The sequence below is a fragment of the Musca autumnalis genome, unplaced genomic scaffold (assembly GCF_047663935.1).
Source record: "Musca autumnalis isolate F117 unplaced genomic scaffold, ASM4766393v1 scaffold_2, whole genome shotgun sequence".
Classification (NCBI taxonomy): domain Eukaryota; kingdom Metazoa; phylum Arthropoda; class Insecta; order Diptera; family Muscidae; genus Musca; species Musca autumnalis.
In genome coordinates, this window is record NW_027411755.1 from 11812399 (window position 1) to 11833613 (window position 21215).

A 21215-nucleotide genomic window follows, 5' to 3' on the forward strand; every position below is an offset into this window, starting at 1 on the left:
ATATCATGGCATACTGTGACTCGCATATATATTTCTACGAATAGAAACTAACGATCAAGGAAGAATATGGACAATGTGGATGGAGTTCGCAATGGTTTTTAATATGTCAAGCTCCAACAGCAGGGTCTACGACTTGTTCGGGTTAATTCTCCGACAGATATGTGTGGTTGTTGTTGTAGCAACACATACATATGTATATGTTCGTTCGTGTATTATTTCAGTCATCAGGTTCTGGTTACTTTATATCCAGACTCAGGAATTCTAATTCTGCAACCTGGACTGGTTGCGTCCATAAGAATCAGGGGAGAGGTGAGGGGTTAGCTGGGCAGCTAAACAAATGCAGTGTGTCGTGTGGTCCCAATCCACATGCGGGCATGTGTTGAGTATCGTGGTATCAATTCGGGCCCAATACGAATTGAGGCGACTGCATCGCCGGATCTACAAACAAAAACATTGTTCCACAACATCCCATACGGGACAAGGGAGACTTCTCTCATATCAATGAGTGCACCCCGATTCATATTTAGCTCAATGATATGGGACCTACTGTTTATCGCCGAGTCCGAACGGCGTGTCATAAGACACCACTTGTGGTTGAAAAATGTTTGATGTTGCCTGGCCGGGGAATCGAACCCCCGACCTTCTACGTGCAAGGCGGGCGTGCATACCATTGCACCACGGTGGCACCGGATCTAAACTGGGCTAAAACCATTAGTTTTTGCCTTGGCAGCTGGCGTTCTTCTTCTGTTATGGAGGGATGGTCCCTAGGGCATTCACACTGTATCTATGAACTGCCTGCGCAACCATGTCATTGTGAATGCTATACAAGCCTGCCTGATAGGCTCGTTTGTTTAGATCATGAAGATCTCTCCTGATGTGCCTGGCTCACTGGAATAGCACCCAATCAGGTACTGCCTCTACAGCATCTTGTTGTGCTGACACACCGGTAAAACCTTCGTCTCCTCATGAAGATGGTCCTCTGGTGTCATGAGGAGGCACCCTGAATATTCTTCCACTGCGTACCGCTAACATTTGCATACCACGCTGGCTCCGCATAGATTACCACAGACCAGTCTATTGCGTTGTAAGAGATCGACAAAGTTTCTTTGTCAGCACCCCAAGTGCTGCCGGCCAGCGACTTGAGGATCTTGTTCCTACTTCTGATCTTGTCGCAAACAGCTGTGGCTTGAGCGGACGACTTAACCATGCTATCGAACGTTGCAGCTTGTGAGCAGCTCCCTGCGTGAGCTGTCATAATAGCTATGATTATCTCTCTTTGGGGAGCTCACTGTTTTACTTAACGGGTCTTTGACCTCTTATTTCTGAATTCCACAAACTACTGGAGTCCACACAGTATTGTTGAATATCCAACGTTTCGAACTCGGATGGAGGGAAATTTTCTCTATATTTTCGATCAACTTCCCATGTTAACGGTATCGGAGGCCTTCGATAGGTCAAGAGACACAATGACTGCTCAGTTCAGTGTTTTGGTTCAGTTCTCGACTAATATGTGTGGATATGGCGTGCACTGTACATTATCCGGAATCCATGCTAATTTTAGGCAACTGGAAAACTGCTTCTAATCATGGGGATAGAGTCTTCGTAAGTGGTAACAGGTGGGAAATCGGCTTGTACGATTCGGCTGCTAACTTTCCAGGCTTCTGGTACAACATGGATCGCTAACGATGAATTGAGGACACTTGTTTTCAACATTACCATCGACGCTTTCGATAATTTCGCGTTTCAGATGTCATCTGTTCATTGTAAATTGTGGTGGTACAACTTCGGCTGAGAGGGCGTAGCACGGATATCTTCGTTCTATCACCCTTCGAGATTGATTTACCGATGCCCACAATTTATTCAATTATTTAGATGTCTTGTATCACACTTCGAGATTGATTTACCGATGCCCACAATTTACTCAATTCTGTAGCAGCCTGGCAAGCAGGCGATGCTGCTTATGTACCCAGGCCTTAAGTTCCCTAACACTTAGGTCTTCAGGGTTCGTACGACAAAGCTCATCACGCTTATTTGCTAGTCACGTCGACAGTGTTGATGTCCCGGAAAATTCTATCATTTACCCGAGGATTGCTAAATTCTCAAACCGTGTGACCCAATGGTGATGTCTGTCTTTTCCTTATCTTCGTTTTCCGTTCAAAATATTGAGGCATCAGTTACGGCGTGCACTGTCCCTATCTGTTCATTGCCTAGGACGGATTGCCAAAGCTCATGGTGATGATTGAAGTCCTCAGTTATGCCCTTCCAAAAGCGAAGTAATAACAAGCATATAAAGCATGGTGTGCTATACACATCTAAACACATGTACAAATTTGGTTAAAAACGATTCGCTGCTTTGGAAACATCATCCCAAAATATCCTACCCCTCCTCCTAGAAAAGAAATAAAATAATTATGGGTTGTGACAAACATTTTATTATGTTATATCTTCTTTATTTTATATCCGCAGAAAAAAAAAACAAAAGCATTTTGAAAACATGAAATCAATTACAAATCAGAAAAAAAATACTTTGAAAATATGTAATAAAACAATGTGTATGAACATGGGGGACTCACAGTGTTACATGAGTCACACGTACATGGAATTCCACTACGTACGTATGTATATCCGAAACATCTTTAAAACGAACAAAGATGTCAATACAAAAAATTGGAATATTGATAAAAATAGAAAACAAAAATCGCGAAGGCGCCTTAAATGAAACGAAAACAAAAACTGTACCAAAAACTTAGTTAAAGACAAGTTAATATACGACATAACTTTACTTAAAATCTATTCAGTATCTTGTTTTGTAATTTTTGTTCTTGTTGTGTTGTGTTTCTTTCTTTCTCTTTACTTGTGTGATTAAAACGTAACTCTCTATTCGAGATGTGATTAAAATGACTCGTTTTCATTTCTTCAAAGGTAAAAATCTGCATTATTTATAAAATAGATACGATTTTCTTCTCCCAAACAAATTTACACCGATGGTAATTACAATTTTAGGAATAATGTTATGGGGCAATGGTCGCTACCCATACACTGGCTGCGTATACAATTGTCCACCACACGTTTAATAAACCGTTCCGAAACCAGGAAATAATCCAGACGCCAGCCAACGTTGCGGGCTCGAGCATTACCCATGTAAGTCCAGAAGGTATAGGCTCCCTTGCGATCGGGATACAGGTGGCGGAATGTATCAATGTAACCCAAGGCAAGTAGCTCAGACATTTTATCTCTTTCCTCTTTTGTGAAGCCGGCATTGCGGGTATTTGTTTTGGGGTTTGCCAAATCGATTTCCTGATGCGAAACATTCATATCACCACATATGACCAGAGGTTTGCGGGCATTAAGTTTTTCAACAAATTCCTGGAACAACTTTTCCCATTTCATGCGGGCATCTAGATTCACCAGTTTTCTACCCGAATTGGGTACATAGACATTAACCAAAAAGAATTTTTCATATTCTGCCGTTATGATGCGACCAACATCATCAAATTCCTTATTGCCAATACCATATTCTACATTGATGGGCATTATTTTGGAATAGATGGCTACACCGGCATAACCTCCTGGCATACACAACCAATAGGGATGATAACCGGGAATGCGTTGTACCTCCTCCGGCAGTTGGTCGTTGGTGCATTTGGTCTCTTGCAAGCAGAAGATATCGGGTTCCTCATATTCCAAAAATTTAAGACCTTCTTTCTTAAGCCACGAACGAAGGCCGGCAACATTCCAGCTGGAAATTTTCAAATTAAAACGTGGCTCATCTCCCGCCGTTTGTCCCTCGGGCAAAGGTGGCAACTCAAAATCGGCTTTATTATATTTAGTTGTGGTTGAATTGAGTGGAGGAGAATCCTTTTTCTTTTTTGCTTTGGAAGCTGTAAAACAGGAAAATAAGAGCTTTTTCAGTTGCGTGCCGCACGACGTCATATCTAACTTACGTTTCGAACCATCTGCTTCGTCCTCATCTAACTCTTCATCCTCAACGTCATTGTGATTTGTGGCAATAGCCGCCTTGTTGGCGTCATCATCAACATTTTTGTCATTTGTCTCAGCAGCTGCGGTCTTTTTTGCTTTGTTAGCTGACGGTGCGGCACGTTTTCGTCCACCACCACGGCTTGTTGAGGGCTTTGTTTCTGAAATATAGAAAAAAGTTAGGAAAATTAAAAAAATGGACCAAGTCTCGGATCATACTCATATTGGCCTAAAAAATATACAAAATAATGGAAAATGTCGAAATTTTTTACCATTTTACGATGATTTGATAAAAAAGAAAATTTGTATTACCCAGCCCAAAGTGTATTCATATAATATACCCATGGTACAACTGACCAAGGAATGAAAGGGTGCTTCTAAAGAACCTTTCTAAAAAAATACAAAGAGCCTTTTTGAAAGAAAGGGTACTTCCAAAGACCCTTTCTGACAGAAAGGCTACTTCCAAAGAGGACTTCTTAGGACCCTTTCTAAAAAAAAGGTTGCTTCCAATGACCCTTTCTAAAAGAATGGTTGCTACCAAAGACCCTTTCTAAAAGATAGGCTGCTTCCATAGACTCTTTCTATAAGAAAGGTTGCTTCCATAGATCCTTTCTAAAAGAAAGGTTGGTTCCATAGACTCCTTCCGAAGGAGAGGGTCCTTCCAAAGACTTTCTGAAAGAAAAGCGCTTCTAAAGACACTTTCTGAAAGAAAGAGTGCTTCCAATGACACTTTCTGAAAGAAATGTTGCTTCCAAAGACTCTTCCTAAAAGCAAGGGTGCTTCCAAAGGCACTTTCTGAAAGAAAGAGTACTTCCAAAGACCCTTTCTGATAGAAAGGGAGCTTCCAAGGAACCTTTCTGAAAGAAATGGCGCTTTTATAGACCCTTTCTAAAAGAAAGGCGCTTCCAAAGACCCTTTGTGAAAGAAAGAGTGCTTCCAAAGACCCTTTCTGATAGAAAGGGTGCTTCTAATGACCCTTTCTGAAAGAAAATCTGCTTCCAAAGACCCTTTCTGAAACAATGGCTGCTTCCAAAGAAATGGGTGCTTGTATACACCCCTTTTAGAAAGGTTGCTTCTAATGACCCTTCCTGCTTCTATAGACCCTTTCTAAAAGAAAGGTTGCTTTCAATGACAATTTCTGAAAGAATGTCTGCTTCCAAAGACCCTTTCTGAAAAAAAGGAGCTTCCAATGACCCTTTCTGAAAGAAAAGCTGCTTTCTGAAACAATGGCTGCTTCCAAAGACCTTTTCTGAAAGAAATGGTGCTTCCAAAGACTTTTTCTAAAAGGGTGCGTGTATAGACCCCTTTTAGAAAGGTTGGTTCGAATGACCCTTCCTGCTTCTATAGACCCTCTCTGAAAGAAACGGTGCTTCTATAGACCCTTTCTAAAAGAAAGGTTGCTTCCAAAGACGCTTTCTAAAAAAGGATACAAGGACCCTTTCTAAAAGAAAGGTTGCTTCCAATGACCCCTTCTAAAAGAAAGGTTGCTTCCAATGAGCCTTTCTAAAAGAATGGATGCTACCAAAGACCCTTTCTAAAAGAATGGATGCTACCAAAGACCCTTCCTAAAAGAAAGGTTGCCTCCAAAGACCCTTTCTAAAAGAAAGGGTGCTTCCATAGACAATTTCTAAAAAAAGGTTGCTTCCATATATCCTTCCTAAAAGAAAGGTTGCTTCCATAGACTCTGTCTAAAAGAAAGGCCGCTTCCATAGACCCTTTATAAAAGAAAGGTTGCTTCCAAAGACCCTTTCTAAAAGAAATGGTGCTTCCATAGAACTTTTCTAAAAGAAAGGTTGCTTCCATAGACCCTTTCTAAAAGAATGGTTGATTTCAAAGATCCTATCCAAAAGAAAGGTTGCGTACAAAGACCCTTTCTAAAAGAAAGGTTGCTTCCAAAGACCCTTTCTAAAAGAACGGTTGCCTCCAAAGACACTTTCTAAAAGAAAGGATGCTTCCATAGACCCTTTCTAAAAGAAAGGTTGCTTCCAAAGACCCATTCTAAAAGAATGGTTGCCTCCAAAGACCCTTTCTAAAAGAAAGGATGCTTCCATAGAACCTTCCTAAATGAAAGGGAGAAACTTTTTAAAAGAAAGGTTGCTTCTATAGACCCTTTCTAAAAGAAAGGTTGCTCCCATATATCCTTCCTAAAAGAAAGGTTGCTTCCATAGACCCTTTCTAAAAGGGAGTTTGCTTCCAAAGACCCTTTCTAAAAGAAAGGTTGCTTCTATATATCCTTTTTTTTCGACCGTTCCCAACGCCACTCATTCTCACACCTACCGACCGAGGGTGCGACCACCCTTTGACCCTTCCTAATAGAAAGGTTCCATAGACCCTTTCTAAAAGAAAGGTTGCTTCCAAAAACTCTTTCTGAAAGAAAGGGCGCTTCCAAAGACCCTCTCTGAAAGAAATGTTGCTTCCAAAGATCCTTTCTGAAAGAAAGGGTGTTTCTACAGACCCTTTCTGAAAGAAGCAGTGCTTCTGTAGACCCTTTGTGAAAGAAAGGGTACTTCTATAGACCCTTTCCTTCAAAAAGGGTGCTTCTATAGACCCTTTCCTTCAAAAAGGGTGCTTGTATAGACCCTTCCCTTCAAAAAGGATGCTTCTATAGACCCTTTCCTTCAAAAAGAGTGCTTGTATAGACCCTTTCCTTCAAAAAGGGTGCTTCTATAGACCCTTTCCTTCAAAAGGGGTGCTTCTATAGACCCTTTCCTTCAAAAAGGGTGCTTCTATAGGCCCTTTCCTTTAAAAAAGGGTGCTTCTATAGACCCTTTCCTTCAAAAAGGGTGCTTCTATAGACCCTTTCCTTCAAAAAGGGTGCTTCTATAGACCCTTTCCTTCAAAAAGGTTGTTTCTATAGGCCCTTTCCTTCAAAAAGGGTGCTTCTATAGACCCTTCCTGAACGAAAGGTTCTTCTATAGGCCCTTTCCTTCAAAAAGGGTGCTCCTATAGACCCTTCCTGAACGAAAGGTTGCTTCTATAGACCCTTCCTGAACGAAAGGGTGCTTTTATAGACTCTTTCAAACTGATCCTAAGGCTGCATCTAAACGACAATTGCTCCGCGAAATCTTCTAAGGAAGAGCACACCTGCCGCCACACAGTATGAAAACCAACCGCCATAACACACTTCCGAGACGACCAAAGGTAATGAAATGATCTCAGTCTCTCCACCAAAACAAAATTTCACAAAACAAACGAAGACAAATAACACCGAAGACTCTTTTTGCAAATAAACAACAAAAATTCCCTCACTCACACAAACAAACACGACATGAAATCCCAACCATGGTATACACAAAAAATTGTGCGAAAAAAATATTTTTGCCAAATGACAAATAATTAAAAAAAAAAACAAAAATTCAACAGCACTTACCTTCGGCAACTTCTTCGGTAGCCTCTTCCTCTTTTGCTTGTTTTGCCTCAACAACTGGCTCTTCTTCCAATTTTTCTGCCGCCTTTCTTTTGCCACCTCTACCTCCCTTTTTGGGTTTTTCAACTTCAGCCTTTACCTCTTTCTCCACACTAGGCTCTTTACGGCCACGTTCTGTAAATAAAAAACAAACATAAGTTAAATTCTGAAGACTTAACTACGCAAGTTTGTATTACTTTTAGGAACTGGTGCTTCTTCCTCAGCAACTTTCTCTCCATTTTCTTCAGGAGCTTCTGTAGGTGGTGTTTCATCAGTCTTTTTATTTGCTGCTTTGGCCGAACCTCCTCTGGCCTTTTTTGTTGGTACTTTTTTAACTTCCTCCTTTTCCTTGGCTGCGCTGTCTTTGGCACCTCTCTTGGTGGCTTTTTTGACTGGGGCAGCTTCTGCAGTTTCTTCAGGTTTATCCTCTTCAACTGATTCTTTAGCAGCAGCAGCAGTCTTCTTAGTGGCTCCGCGGCCTTTCTTTGTGGGTGGTTCTGGCTCTTCACTTATCTCAGATTTCTCTTCTATGAATAAATAATTTAGCATAGGTATAAATTGCATAAAGAGATTAGAACAATGTTTGCCTACCTTTTACTGTAACTGATGCTGTTTCTTCCTTCTCATCTGATTTCTTTTTGCGACCACCCGCTTTTGCTTTTGTGGCCTTTGGCGGTGGTTCTTCTACAGCTGGAGCCACTTCCTCATTTGCCGTCTCCGTCTTTTCTTCTATGAATAAATAATTTGGCATAGGTATAAATTGCATAAAAAATTACAACAATCTATGCCTACCTTTTACTGTAACTGATGTTGTTTCTTCCTTCTCATCTGATTTCTTTTTGCGACCACCCGCTTTTGCTTTTGTGGCCTTTGGAGGTGGTTCTTCTACAGCTGGAGCCACTTCCGCATTTGCCGTATCCGCCTCTTCTTTATTGGCTTTTGTAGTTCTCTTGCCACCGCGTCCCTTGGCTTTAGGTGCCGCTTTTTCTTCCGTTTCTGCAACCTTAGATTCGGAGCCATTGGCGGCGTCCTGTTCGCCATTTTCAACAGCAGCTGGTGCTGACGCTTTAGCACCACGCTTACCTCTACCACCCTTGGCCTTGGTTGCCACAACTTCTTCCTTTGGCTCTTCTGCTGGTGCTTCTGTGTCCACTTCCACATCACCATTGCTTGCTTTCTCGACAACGACGTTCTCGGTCTCTTTCTCTGTAACCTCAACATCGGCTTCAGCAGCCTTTTTATTGCCTCTACCCTTTGAAGCTGTGGCTTTTTTAGCCGGCTTTTCTTCTTTTTCAACTTTTACCTTTTCGCCCCGCTTTCCCCGGCCGCCTCCTTTGCCATTTGTAGCCGCTGGAACAACTTCTGTTGCGGTTTCTTCTTCAGCATTCTCATCGTTGTTGTTGGCAACGTCATTTGTATTTGTATTGTCAGCATCAATTTTGTCTTTTTTATCTTCTTTTGTCAATGCATCAAACAATTCATCAGCTTTAGTTAGCGTCTTAGTTGGTGCTTCAGAGGTTGCGTCCTTTTTTCCTTTACCTTTGGTTGCTCTTGGCATTTTTTTAATTATTTTTGCAAAATTTGTTATCCTTTTTCCGCGTTAATTTACAAAGATTTTCAAAGCTAAAAAATTTTCTGTACAATATATTCTTTTCTTTCGCGTAGGTAGGTTGGTATGTTGCAGACGCGTTGAAAATGAAATTGACAGCGAGGAGAGGAGGATGTTTGTCAGTTGAATGTACACAAAAAAATATTTTTGCAGTTCTTTTTGGCGCCCATTCACACCGAAATTAAATTCAATCAACCCTCGAGAAGTTTAAGCCGAGTACACATTTTCATTGTTCACACATGCGACAAGAGTTGCCAGATAGGTTTGCTCGAAAATCGTCATAATAGCATTCGAAAGTCTTCAAGAGTCGTCAAATAAAACGACGTTTAATTCATTTACGATTTTTAATAAGCAGAAGTTAAAAAATTAAAGTTTAATGAAAGAATTTGCGGTGCAGAAAGAAAAATAGGGCTCATTTCCCAACATTGACAACACAAAAATGTCCATTAAATCGTCACTTATGGCAACGCTAGCATAAGTCAAAGCCACTCAATATAGTCAACGTGACTTGTGAACGGCGTCAACTTCACCACTGGTCGACCACGTTATAATTCTATCATTCTAAAGTGAATGCTGTTTATTGTGAAGAAGAAGAACAAACGAGTAAATACGAATCAAATTCAATTTATTTAAATTAAATTAAAGAAAATTGTTCAATAAATATACGCGATAAACAGGGAAAATATACATATATAGAAAAATATAGCTTAGGAGTTGATTAAACCAACGACATTGGATAATATGAAATGTTTTCTGTTCCACAAATGAGAAAATTGATTTGACGGGCATATCTTTCCTTTACCGACAGTATGCATAAAACTAAGAAAAGTTTACCACAGATAATGCTTTTCGTCCCGATTCCAACGACGTATAACTCTTAGTGGGGAAATATATACTTCCCAAGATATGGGCCTCTGAGGTTCCGAAGTTTAATGGCCGGCTACTTAGAGAAAAATTATAAATATAAGCCAATATGTGTTAAAATAATAGGAAAGTTCGGCTCATTCTGGTCAACTCCATATAATGCATTCAAAAGTTTGATGGATGAAAATTTCGAAACATAAACTGATCGGTTTTAGTGGACAAACTTGAGAACAGAACTCGATATTCAATTTTATTCGGGTAAAAAAGTGCGCCATTGTGTGTGGGTGGAAATATATTCGAAATAAAAATATCGTCTTGGAGTTCTTAGACGCAGCATCTGGCATGACTTCAAGACTATGGTAAGTCTTTTAATCAAATATGTACCTGTTTTTATCCTATGAAATGCTTTAGATGTCTGTCTTTTTTAATAATATTGAACCGACAGTCGCCAAGAAATGTGGATTCATAGACCTTGTTATAGAACGTCTTCAATGACGAGCAGTATGTTATCTCAAAAAAGATTTATCGGTTTTCTAAAAAAGAGGAATAGATTTTTTTAGGCAGTGTTATAAAATTAAGATAAAAGGACTTTTAGATGTCCATTATGTCAATAGTAATCAGTTTGTCTTTTTATAGGCTTATAGGTATTCTTGTAAGAACCATTTGACCTTATTATAGAAGACCAATACATTCTCCTAGGAATGGAATGCTTGTAGAGCAGTATTGTCCATCATTTAAAAATGAAACTCTCATTTGGTGGTGTTATTGTCCTCTACAAGAAAACTTATTGGTCTTCTATGAAGATGTTCTCCTTTGATAAAGTTCTATTGGCCTTGCCTAATATTCAGTGAGATTATGAATGTAAACTCCCAGTGAGTTTTGTCTTTCTGCCATTTCAACTTAAAGGAAAAGCGAGAAAACTCACGGGGAGTTGATATTCATAATTGGGCTTGGAATTGGGTGGAAACGATGTCATTATACTGAAACGCAATAGATCAGCATACAGTAATTTAAAAACAATTAATTAATTTAAAACACTTTATTTTCAATTTAAAAAATCTTAAAACAAATTCAAATTTATATTTAAATTCATCATTAGATCATTTGGGAAAATATAAATACATCATATGTTTATTAAAACCTTTTAAAGAAAATCATAAATATTTGGCATATTATCTCCAATAATATCAATATCGGAATCCATGATAAAATTGTCATTATCAAATCCAATAATGTCAACGTTTTGAGGTGTAACATCTTCTTGTGTTTCAAATGATTGCTGCTCTTCAGAGTCACTTTTTTCTTTATGGTTTGGTTCTTCCTTTTTTGTATTGGTTTTTGTTGAAGTTTCTGGTTTGAAATTGTAAATTTTGTTTAAATAGTAATCGAATTCTTTAAATGCTCGTCTACTGGTGTGCGGTTCAGGTAATTCGGTGTCTGAAATACTATTTGGAGATGATGAACTGGCTAATTCTTCTACACTATTTGACTTATCTACATCATTTTGTATATCATTAGTTGGTTCAATATTTTCTTTATTATTTCCCAAGTCCTCTTGCGGCGGCTTTATGACAACACACTCCAATATGTCAACTTTTGGTTTATTTGTGGTAGATTTTATATCTACAGCTTTAGTGGCACTTTCTTTTTTGCCACTTTCTTCAAGAGGCGTTAATAAATCAATTATTGGAATTGTATTTTGCGTGGTTTCACTCTCTGGACTAGATTTTTGAACAGTACTATTTGGATTTTCAATTGTGGTATCTTGTGAATCTTCTGAAGTTGTTTCCGACATGGCGGAATCACTATATTTATTAAGCTCAAATTGTTCCTCCAATTGTACCTTGAAACGTACATGTTTGGTGTGGTTTGTAGTAATCGATTGATTAATTTCCATTGAATTATCTTGGCTGTTGCGTAAAATTGACTTGACCGTAATATTGGTGGTATTTTCAATGACCGTTATTTCTGGTTTTATTTCCGTTTTGTTAAAATCCTGATTGAAATTACTTAAGATTTCACTAAATGTTGGGAATTTTGGCATACCGCCGTTGAATGTTCTCAAAATATCGGGAGCAACAAAATCCACAGAACTTTGGTAGGGCATTAACAATTTTAAATGCTGGAAAAAAGAGGACACCAGTTACTAGACGATCAAAAAATTACAAATAAAAATGTTACCTTGCTTTCGATGTCTTGTATCTGTTGGTTTAATTCGAACTTTTTTCGATTCAAGGTTTCCAACTTTGAGGAATACTCTTGTAAGGTTTGAAGCTAATGTAAAAGATAAATAATAACTACTATTGATATTGTTATTATTAGGTTCCTTACCTCTCTTCCTAAATTGCCAAGATCTCGTAATGCTTCAGCCATGGAAATAATCAAATTCTTTTGTTTTCCCTTGGCAGTTTGTAGTTGTTGGCGACTCTCATTAATCGTGTTGCCATAGGTTGTTTGTAATGTTTCCAAATTATTTTTAACACCCTTCCAAATAACTTCAACTTTACGATATTTTTGTACGACATGTCGATCTTGCATTTTCTGATGCCCCTTCAGTATGGACACGGTGTAGTCTTGCATCTTTTGCCACTCCTTACGCCAAGTTTGTTCCATTTCCATATGTTTACATTGTAAAATTTTAATATAGTCTATTTGCGATAGAGCATAACGTATATTAACACAGCTTTCAATAAGCTGTTGATTTGTCCTCGCAATGGAACTTTCATCGGGTAAATTGTTGTCCGTGGGCAACATTATAAGTTTAACATTGTAAAGATCCATTTGAAGGCGTGTATGGTCACGTTCTGTTTCTGTGGAAAGTATAATAATGAACATGTTTGCTTATTGGATACAATATACATATTCAAGTGAGTTAAATACCTTTGGTAGCACCAAGTAATTGCCTCAATTGTTAAACTTAACCTATAAAATGTACTCACCTCCCTCTTCATATTCCACAAGTTTTTGTAAATTTAACAATTCTTCAGTTTCCTTGAGTAGCTCTTCAATTTCGGAGTCCTCCTCACAAAATGATTGTACAATACCAATAAAAGTACTTAGATGGCTCATTTTTGATGAAAATTTAATTTATTAAAATATTTATAAAAAAGTTTAGTATAAAGACGAAGCGTCCGAAGTAAAATAACGGCAAAAGGAAATGAATAAACGTATCTTCTCTTCTTCTTGCTACCATTGCTCTCTGGAGAGACATTCACTGATGTGTGATTGTGTTGCCAACATGCAGTTTGGGTAATTGTTAGACACTGTTCACACAGATAGTGAGAGCAATTTTTTAAAGCAACGCAGCAATGTGGATGATTACAAAGAGCTAGAAATAACATTTAAGTGTTTTTTTCTAAATGAAAACTGCATTGTTGATATTAATACTTCAACTACAGAGTCTTTTCAGAAAAGGAATATCTTCTTCAGCTGCATGCTCTCAGACGACATTCACTGATGTCTGATAACATCATTGTGTTGCCAACACGCGTTTTGTTTGATTGTTAGACACTGTTTAAGCGCCTTTGAATTATACAGTAATAATTAATGTGTAAATGGTATTACAAATGACCAGAAATGCACTTAAAGTGATTTTTTCTAAAGACAAACTACACTGTTGACATTAATGCTTTATTTTCAGAGTCCTGTTTAAAAAATGAGTCTAGTGACTAGACTCTAGTCTCTTCGCCGTTACCATTGCTCTCAGACGACATTCACTGATGTGTGGTAACATTCTATGTGTTGGGATTAACCCACTTAGCGCCGAGATTTTTTTTTTTTTTTTTTTTGAGTGAAACTTAACATTTTATATGAAAATGATATTTTGTGGCTTTTTTAAGCTTTTTTTAAAACATAATTTTTTTTCTCTTCTTTTTGATGAATAAAGTACTACTATATTCCTAATAACTCTCTGACTTTATATGAATGTAACATTTATAATTAAATTTTTAACGCATATTTAAATTTTTTATCAAATGTCGAAAATTAGAAAAAAGTCGACTTTTCTGAATTTCTTGCGTTTTATGCCAATTGCGTGGAAATGCATGGACCAAATGAAGCTTTATATGATAGATAACAGACAATACTATAACAAAGTCAAAAAACCCCACAAAAATATGCGAAAATATTCGAGTTTTACGTCATTTTTTTCAACCATTTTTTGTAGCGTTTAAACGACCAAGCCAGTGGTCGTGGTAAGTGTGTTAAATTTCTAAAACTTTTCAAATTTAATAAGAAAACAATGGTAAATATTGCAAAATGTTTAAGTTTTTGCAGGACCAGGAACAGATCATAGATTACTTACTTTCTTAGCTGGCCCATTACAGAACATTTGTTCCATAGACCGAACTAAGAAAAGATCTCCAATTCTCTCTGTTTCGTGCTTCGCTTTTTGGAATACCGCGCCTTGTCATCTCTTCATCCACTTGTTTGTGCCATCTATTCTTTGACCTGCCAATTCTGCGTGCACCGGCATGTGACTCGAATTTATAAGCCTTTTTAGCGGGTTCATCATCGCTCATTCTTATTATATGACCTAGCCAACGCAATCGCTGCATCTCGATACGTTTAACTATATTGATGTTGTTGTATAGAAGATACAGCTCGTGGTTCATACGACGTCGATATTCACCGTCAACGCAGATCGGTCCGTAGATGTTTCGAAGAATTTTTCTCTCAAACACACCAAGCACTAGCTTATCTGCTTGCGCAAGTTCCCAAGCTTCGGAACCATACATCTGCACGGGTAGTATCATTGTTTTGTAAAGCGTTATTTTTGTTTGACGAGTTGTGGCTTTGTTTTTAAAGTGCTTACTTAAGCCAAAGTAGCATTTGTTGGCCAATACAATTCTTCTTTTTATTTCACAACTGATGTTGCTGGTTGTGTTTACGGCGTTGTCGAGGTATACGAAGTCTTTTACTACCTCAAAATTATAGGAACCAACTTCAAAAGTTGGTCCGATCTCAATGGATGCATTGCGCGTCGACACCATCAGCTTGGTCTTCTCGCCATTTACCGCCAGACCCAATTTACCAGATTCTCCTTCCACCTTCATAAAGGTATCGGTTACTTCTTTTACTGATCGTCCCATGATGTCTATATCATCAGCATATGCAAGTAACATGTGGCTATTGGTGTAGATTGTGCCACTTCTTTTGACGTTTGCCTCTCGTATAACCTTTTCTAGCAGGATCACACACAAAACTCTTCGGAGAGGTTCTTTCCTATTTTAACTGAAGATCTTGTGTCAGTTAGAGTCATTTTACAAAGCCGAATGAGATTTGGGGGGATACCAAATTCAGACATTGCTTGGAACGTAGCGGTCTGTCGAAGGATACTTTAAAATCGATCTGCATCTCTTGGGTCTTCTCCAGGATTTGCCGCAGGCTAAATATCTGGTCAATGGTGGACTTGCCAGGTCTAAAGCCGCATTGGTATGGTCCAATTATTTCGTTGACCATTGGCTTTAGTCGTTCGCGCAATATCCCTGACACTATCTTGTAGGCGATAGGGAGAAGTCTTATACCCCTATAGTTGGAGCATAAAGTCTTATCTCCTTTCTTACGGACGGGACACAGGATGCTCAGGTTCCAATCGTCGGGTACGAGTTCTTCCTGCCAGATGGAGCTAACTAGCTGATGAATACACCTTATCAGCGTGTCGCCTCCGGTTTTAAACAGCTCGGCTGGTAGGCCGTCAGCTCCTGCTGCCTTGTTATTCTTCAGACGGTTTATTGCTGTCTTTACCTCATCTTGGCCGGGTGGTATACATTCAATACCATCTTCTGGGATTGGATCTGTAGTATCTTCGTCGACTTCGCTACTATTGGATACCAACAGTTTTGAAAAATGTTCTTTCCATATCCTGAGTACACTATCATCATCAGTTACCAAACTGCCTTTCTGGTCTCTACAGGAGGATGTGCCTGTACCAAAGCCATCAGTTTGATGCTTGACTCTTTGGTAGAATTTTCGGCCTTCATTCTGTCTCCTGTACATCTCGATTTTTTCACACTCTCGCTTTTCCATCTCTCTCTTTTTCCTGCGGAAAAGATGTTTCTGCTCTCTCCTTTTCTCCCGATACCTCTCTCGTACCCTACGCGTTGCTACGGATTGTAAAGTAGCCCCATATGCCGCATTTTTCTCTTCGGTGGCAGCACGACACTCCTGATCATACCATGGATTCCTTGGTGGAGGTCTCTGGTATCCAAGTATGGATTTTGCGGCTGTTTGCATGGACTGGGCAATGCTTTGCCATTGCGCTGATATGTTATCGGGATGAGGAGCGCTTTGATTAAGCAATTGGGCTAGTTGAGTGGAATATGCTGTAGCTATCTGTTGTGATTGCAGCTTACCGATGTCTAACTTTCGTGTTGTGTCTGTTCGTACTTTGTTTGCTACGTTTAAGCGGGTGCGTACCTTTGCTGCAACAAGGTAGTGGTACGAATCAAGGTTTGCGCCTCGGAACGATCGTACATCCAACACACTCGATGAATAGGTGTGTACGATAACCCAATAATTTGTACAAATTCGTACAAATTTTTACTGAATGCTGTTCGATAACAAACCCAGCAAAATGTTCGATGACAGATCATGAGTTGAATCATAGGTGCAAGTGACTTGTCATAGGTGCAAATTTAGGTGAATCACCGATGAAATTTACAAGGGAGTGACACCTGATTTCACCTGTTCATTGTCATGGCATTTTGCACCAGTTCATTGTCATGACATTTTGCACCAGTTCATTGTCATGGCATTTTGCACCAGTTCATTGTCACGGCATTTTGCACCAGTTCATTGTCATAGCATCTTGCACCGGTTCATTGTCATGGCTTCTTGCACCAGTTCATTGTCATGGCTTCTTGCACCAGTTAATCGTCATGGCTTCTTGCACCAATGCTTTGGATCCGGATTTTTGCCAATCAGAAATAAAATTCGCAATACAATTATGTAATTTGTGGAATTAATAAGAATACAATGCGCAGATGATTTGTATCGCCAGATGTTATTTTTCTTTATTTTGTATGTAATTTTCAAAATTATATATTATATTAATCTGCAATATCATATTTTATCTCTTCCGATGGCTGCAAGATACTTCTTTCAACTTGGGGGTTCCGTTTTCCAATATTCGATAAATTATGTGTCAATCTCTGAACCAAGCTCATCGTTTGGGAAATCTAGTATAAATTTGAATTCTGTTATTTTATTTCAAAAGAAAAAGCTTATCCTGTAATAGTTACCACGTTATGGTCTCTTTTATACTTATTTTACCGATCTCCTACTTTGCTTCTCTCACTTTGCATGCCATGCTTGTGATATCGTGATCTTTCCATTGGAGTTTTGTTCCCTCGGGTCGCATAACTTCAAATGGCTCGTATTCATATGCCGGTGGCATCTTTATCCATCCTGTTAACATGGCCCAACCAACCCAATAATTGCAGCTCGATATGTTTTACTATATCGGTGTTGGTCGGCTGGGGAAGCTCGTGGTTTATAGACCGGGTCTTTTTCATACTTCTTTTTAATATCCACAAAGCGAAACAGGTTTCCAAACACAAAATATATTTTTCTTTTGTTTTATATAAATTTACATTGTATTTTTAATTAAAATATATAAATTTTGCCACTATCGACCACTTTCATCTGACTTTTATTTTCATTTTAACAATTACTTTTGCAAGTACACAATTATTCGGGTATATGAGTATTTGATAATTTATTGTGCGGTTACTTATCAATTTATTTGAACTCATGATAATATTGTGACAAAGATCGGATCTTTCACGACTTCAATTGCACTCATGAAAATTCGATGAAAAAGATCGGATCTTTCATGACTTCGATTGCACTCATGAAAATTCGATGAAAAAGATCGGACCTTTCACGACTTCAATTGCACTCATGAAAATTCGATGAAAAAGATGGGATCTTTCACGACTCCTTTCGCACTCATGCAAAAGAACCAGTGAAATCATGATTTCACATGGAATCACTTCCATTTAATTTTGCTGGGAAATTATCCAGCAAAAGAGAGCGAGTTTGGACAGATTTTTGGAGAGTTTTGTGACTGAGAACTTGCAAATTTTTGCTGGGAAAATTTGTCCCGCAAAAATTTGCAAGTCTGATCAGCTGACTTTAAATCACCTGTTCAATGTAAACAACTCGAAATGTTAACATTTTTGACCACGAAAATTTCACAATTGCACATTTTTTTTAGATTCTAAAGCGTTGTGGATAGGATTAAAGTATTAAAGAAGGAAACTGCAATTTTAAAATTTATGCTTTTGTTCCGTTTGGTTTAAAATATCAAAAGAAACAAAAACAAATTTCATACATTTTCGGAAACAGCTGACTTTCTTGCAGATTTTTGCCAAATGCTGTTCGATAACTTTCTGCAATTTTTCTTGCTTGAGAGAGTAAAATTCACTGAGAGAGGTTGCTGGAACTGACTGAGTAATTATTGCTGTTAAAGTTATCGTACACACCTAATGTCTTCCATCTATCACAACATGATCAATTTGATTTCTTGTTTTCTGATCTGGAGACAGCCAGGTGCCCTTATGAATATCGAGATGATTAAATCTGGTACTGCTAACTACCATGTTTTTTGCAGCTGCAAAGTCTATCAGCCTCATACCATTGTCAGATGTTTCACTGTGGAGACTGAATTTCCCGACTGTTGGGCGAAAGATATTCTCCTTTCTAATTTTGGCATTAAAATCGCCTAGAATGATTTTAATGTCATGGGCAGGGCAACGGTCATATGTTTCTTCTAAGCGCTCGTAAAATATATCTTTGGTCTGTTCGTCCTTTTCTTCAGTGGGAGCATGAGCGCAAATAAAGCTGATGTTGAAGAATTTAGCTTTTATTCGAATTGCAGCAAGGGGTGAAGCTGGATACCAGATGTTTTAGTCTCCGTCTAACTACGAATCCACAACCAAACTCATGCTTTACGTCATGGCAGCTATAATACAGTGCGTCACCTTTAGCTGTTGTTGTGACGCTTTTCCCAATCCATCGTATTTTCTGTATGGCAGTAATATCGGCCTTGTACTTTTCAAGTACGTCTGCCAATGCGAAGACTGCACCTTCTCTATAAAGAGTGCGAACATTCCAGGCGCAGATTTGCAGATCGTGGTCCTTAAAACGTTTGCGGGGTTCGTCAACTGTAGAGGGGTTTGTTTTTCTTTTCTTTCGTGTTTTCATAGTAGGCTGTTTTTTCTAGGGGAGGTTACTAACCCGACGCCCAAACCCAAGTTTTTAACGTTCTTATGGGTGAACGCGCGGCACATGTTAGCTCACTACCTTTAACGGGTGTTAAAGGCAGTTCCCCAGGTGACACCACGGGGAGGTCAGTGTCCACTTGGGATGAAAGAGGGACCAAGATAAATCCTGGGCTTTGCCATGTTAAAACAGGTCAGGACCGTTGCTTGGTATCTTCCATGCCCTACGTCATCGGTTCCAAATAATAATATATTTTTTAGTTTTTCCCCACTTCACCCATACCTACCTACCTCTTAAGCATAAAAAATTGCTTACTAATGAACATACCAGAAATGTTTATTTTATTACAACTTACAATTTTTATTATAAAAAAATATTAAGTGCCTAACAATAGAAAACACGTTTTGAAGTACATACATACATACTATATAATACATAATATAAATTGATAAATTTGATATTCTAATTTTGTCATATATAAATTTATACTAACACTTAAAAACTAATTATTATCAAGTAAATTAATTACATATTTTAGTTATTGTTGAGATAATTCCATTTTCAAGCATACGCTTCTCTAATTACTAAAGTGGTAGCAATTGATATTAGGTGAGGGACAACAAAAAAGCAAAGTGATTAAATGCCAGTTTTTTTTGAAAATTAATCATGTAGAACTAATTTGATAAGAAAACAATTATTTGAAGGGTGGCCGAAGATAGATCAAGGCCTATAGCAGGTCGGGCGATAAGTAAATTTTTTAACAAGAGATTTAGTAGTTTTTTAATTATTGTGATTCGAAATTTTTTACATTCAACACAGAAGCAAACGTTATTGTCCAACTGGACTTATCGTTCGACTTGTTGTAGACCTTGGTGTAGATGATTGATATGTCTTTAAGTTTCTGGGCTTTTCTAAATTGATATAGTACATAATTACATATTACAATTATTGAGATATGATTTTTATATTTCCTAAGTAGTTCCTCGGGGTTGTGAATAGTTTTTAATATATTTTCCATATTTTTTGTAAGGCAAATTATCACATTCCTCAGACATATAAAATCCATTTGGTTTTATATGAAGAGTTTAATTTAGCGAGCATTATTTATTTCCAATATCATATTTAAATATTTTAGTTCTTCATTTGAGTTTTATTTTACACAACAGTTCGTTTCGTTTGACATTCACTTCTCTTATCACAGTAGCTATGTTTTTAGAGCACCAAATGTTTCTAGTCTATGCTATGAAGTTATTTTTTAATATAGTCTTACTTTTTTCCATTTCAAAGCAGTTCTATGTAGGAATATTCTGCAACAAAATAAAGATTTTTTTAAACAACTACAAGGACTTCGGATTTGCGAAATCATACCGAAAAAATATATAAAATATTTACGCATAATTGTGAATTACAAGTTCAAATAAAACTTTTGGACTACTTTTTTTGATCGCTAACCTACCGAAAAATATCGTTAATTAACGGAATTATAGACATTTCAATTTTACCGATTTTTGTCGGAAACTCAAAAAGGATTTAGAGAATCGCACTACTGACTGATCATGTTCGAAAATTGTGGGTATCGTCCACATAAAATGTTCAATTTTCTCGCACAATTGCAGTTAAGTAAGGACCCGTCCCCTTTTCGACAGTATAATTATTTTTTGGGGAAAGTCCATACTTCTTGAGGTGACTACCCTAAAGCTTATGGCCTTTAATAGATCAAAAATGTACCTGAGAGCCTCATCAGACGATTTTGCCAAGCTTAGCTGGCTTATACTCGAAGTGAGTAACCGATTTGGTCAAATCTTTGATATCGAAATATTCCTTCCAAATTCAGATCCTGTTCAAAGTGGACTATTTGGTCGTGATCTTCACTACGAAAAAAAAAGTTTAAAAAGTTAAGACTAAATGTAGTCTAAGGACTGCTCGAGGATTATTTTGAAATTTCTACCGAATGTAGCCCTGCTTAAAACGATATAATGTCTTTCCGAAAGTAGTGAATGACCTTGGTCCAACTTGTACACATTGGAATTTTTCTCTCAAACTGAAATCAAGTTTGAAGATGGACTATATCGAAAAAATCAGTTCGGGTTTCCTCCACAAAAATTTTAAAATTTGTTATTGTTGTTGTAGCAG

The 21215-nt window shown here is 38.0% G+C and overlaps 2 protein-coding genes and 1 long non-coding RNA gene across 3 annotated transcripts in view; 1 reads left to right on the top strand and 2 right to left on the bottom strand.

Annotated features, from left to right (window-relative positions):
• Window positions 1-2409: 2409 nt before the first annotated feature.
• Window positions 2410-9458, bottom strand: Rrp1 (Recombination repair protein 1). Its single transcript, XM_073966947.1, has 6 exons — window positions 8177-9458; window positions 7976-8113; window positions 7582-7911; window positions 7349-7519; window positions 3945-4139; window positions 2410-3881 (listed from the first exon to the last, which is right to left on the bottom strand). The coding sequence occupies exons 1-6, from the start codon at window positions 8940-8942 to the stop codon at window positions 2992-2994; spliced, it is 2490 nt and encodes an 829-aa protein (XP_073823048.1). The 5' UTR covers window positions 8943-9458; the 3' UTR covers window positions 2410-2991.
• Window positions 9459-9558: 100 nt separating this feature from the next.
• LOC141393646 (uncharacterized) overlaps window positions 9559-21215 on the top strand; it is a 194925-nt gene continuing 183268 nt past the window's right edge. Inside the window, exon 1 of the long non-coding RNA XR_012410151.1 lies at window positions 9559-10216. This is a non-coding gene — a long non-coding RNA (uncharacterized lncRNA). The remainder of the gene's footprint in view (window positions 10217-21215) is intronic.
• LOC141394784 (uncharacterized) lies at window positions 11002-13136 on the bottom strand. Its single transcript, XM_073969670.1, has 4 exons — window positions 12797-13136; window positions 12189-12667; window positions 12039-12131; window positions 11002-11979 (listed from the first exon to the last, which is right to left on the bottom strand). Exons 1-4 carry the CDS (start codon window positions 12924-12926, stop codon window positions 11002-11004), a joined length of 1680 nt encoding a protein of 559 aa, XP_073825771.1. The 5' UTR covers window positions 12927-13136.

What these genes read in the sequence shown, in the direction of transcription:
- Rrp1 (XM_073966947.1), bottom strand. Translation starts at nt 8,942, where the DNA reads ATGCCAAGAGCAACCAAAGGTAAAGGAAAAAAGGACGCAACCTCTGAA. An exon ending in AGCATCAGTTACAGTAAAAG is followed by an intron (nt 7,912 to 7,975) that starts GTAGGCAAACAT and finishes ATTTATTCATAG; the next exon opens with AAGAGAAATCTGAGATAAGT. An exon ending in AGAAGCACCAGTTCCTAAAA is followed by an intron (nt 7,520 to 7,581) that starts GTAATACAAACT and finishes TTTTATTTACAG; the next exon opens with AACGTGGCCGTAAAGAGCCT.
- LOC141394784 (XM_073969670.1), bottom strand. Translation starts at nt 12,926, where the DNA reads ATGAGCCATCTAAGTACTTTTATTGGTATTGTACAATCATTTTGTGAG. An exon ending in TTGGCAATTTAGGAAGAGAG is followed by an intron (nt 12,132 to 12,188) that starts GTAAGGAACCTA and finishes CTTTTACATTAG; the next exon opens with CTTCAAACCTTACAAGAGTA. An exon ending in TACAAGACATCGAAAGCAAG is followed by an intron (nt 11,980 to 12,038) that starts GTAACATTTTTA and finishes TCTTTTTTCCAG; the next exon opens with CATTTAAAATTGTTAATGCC.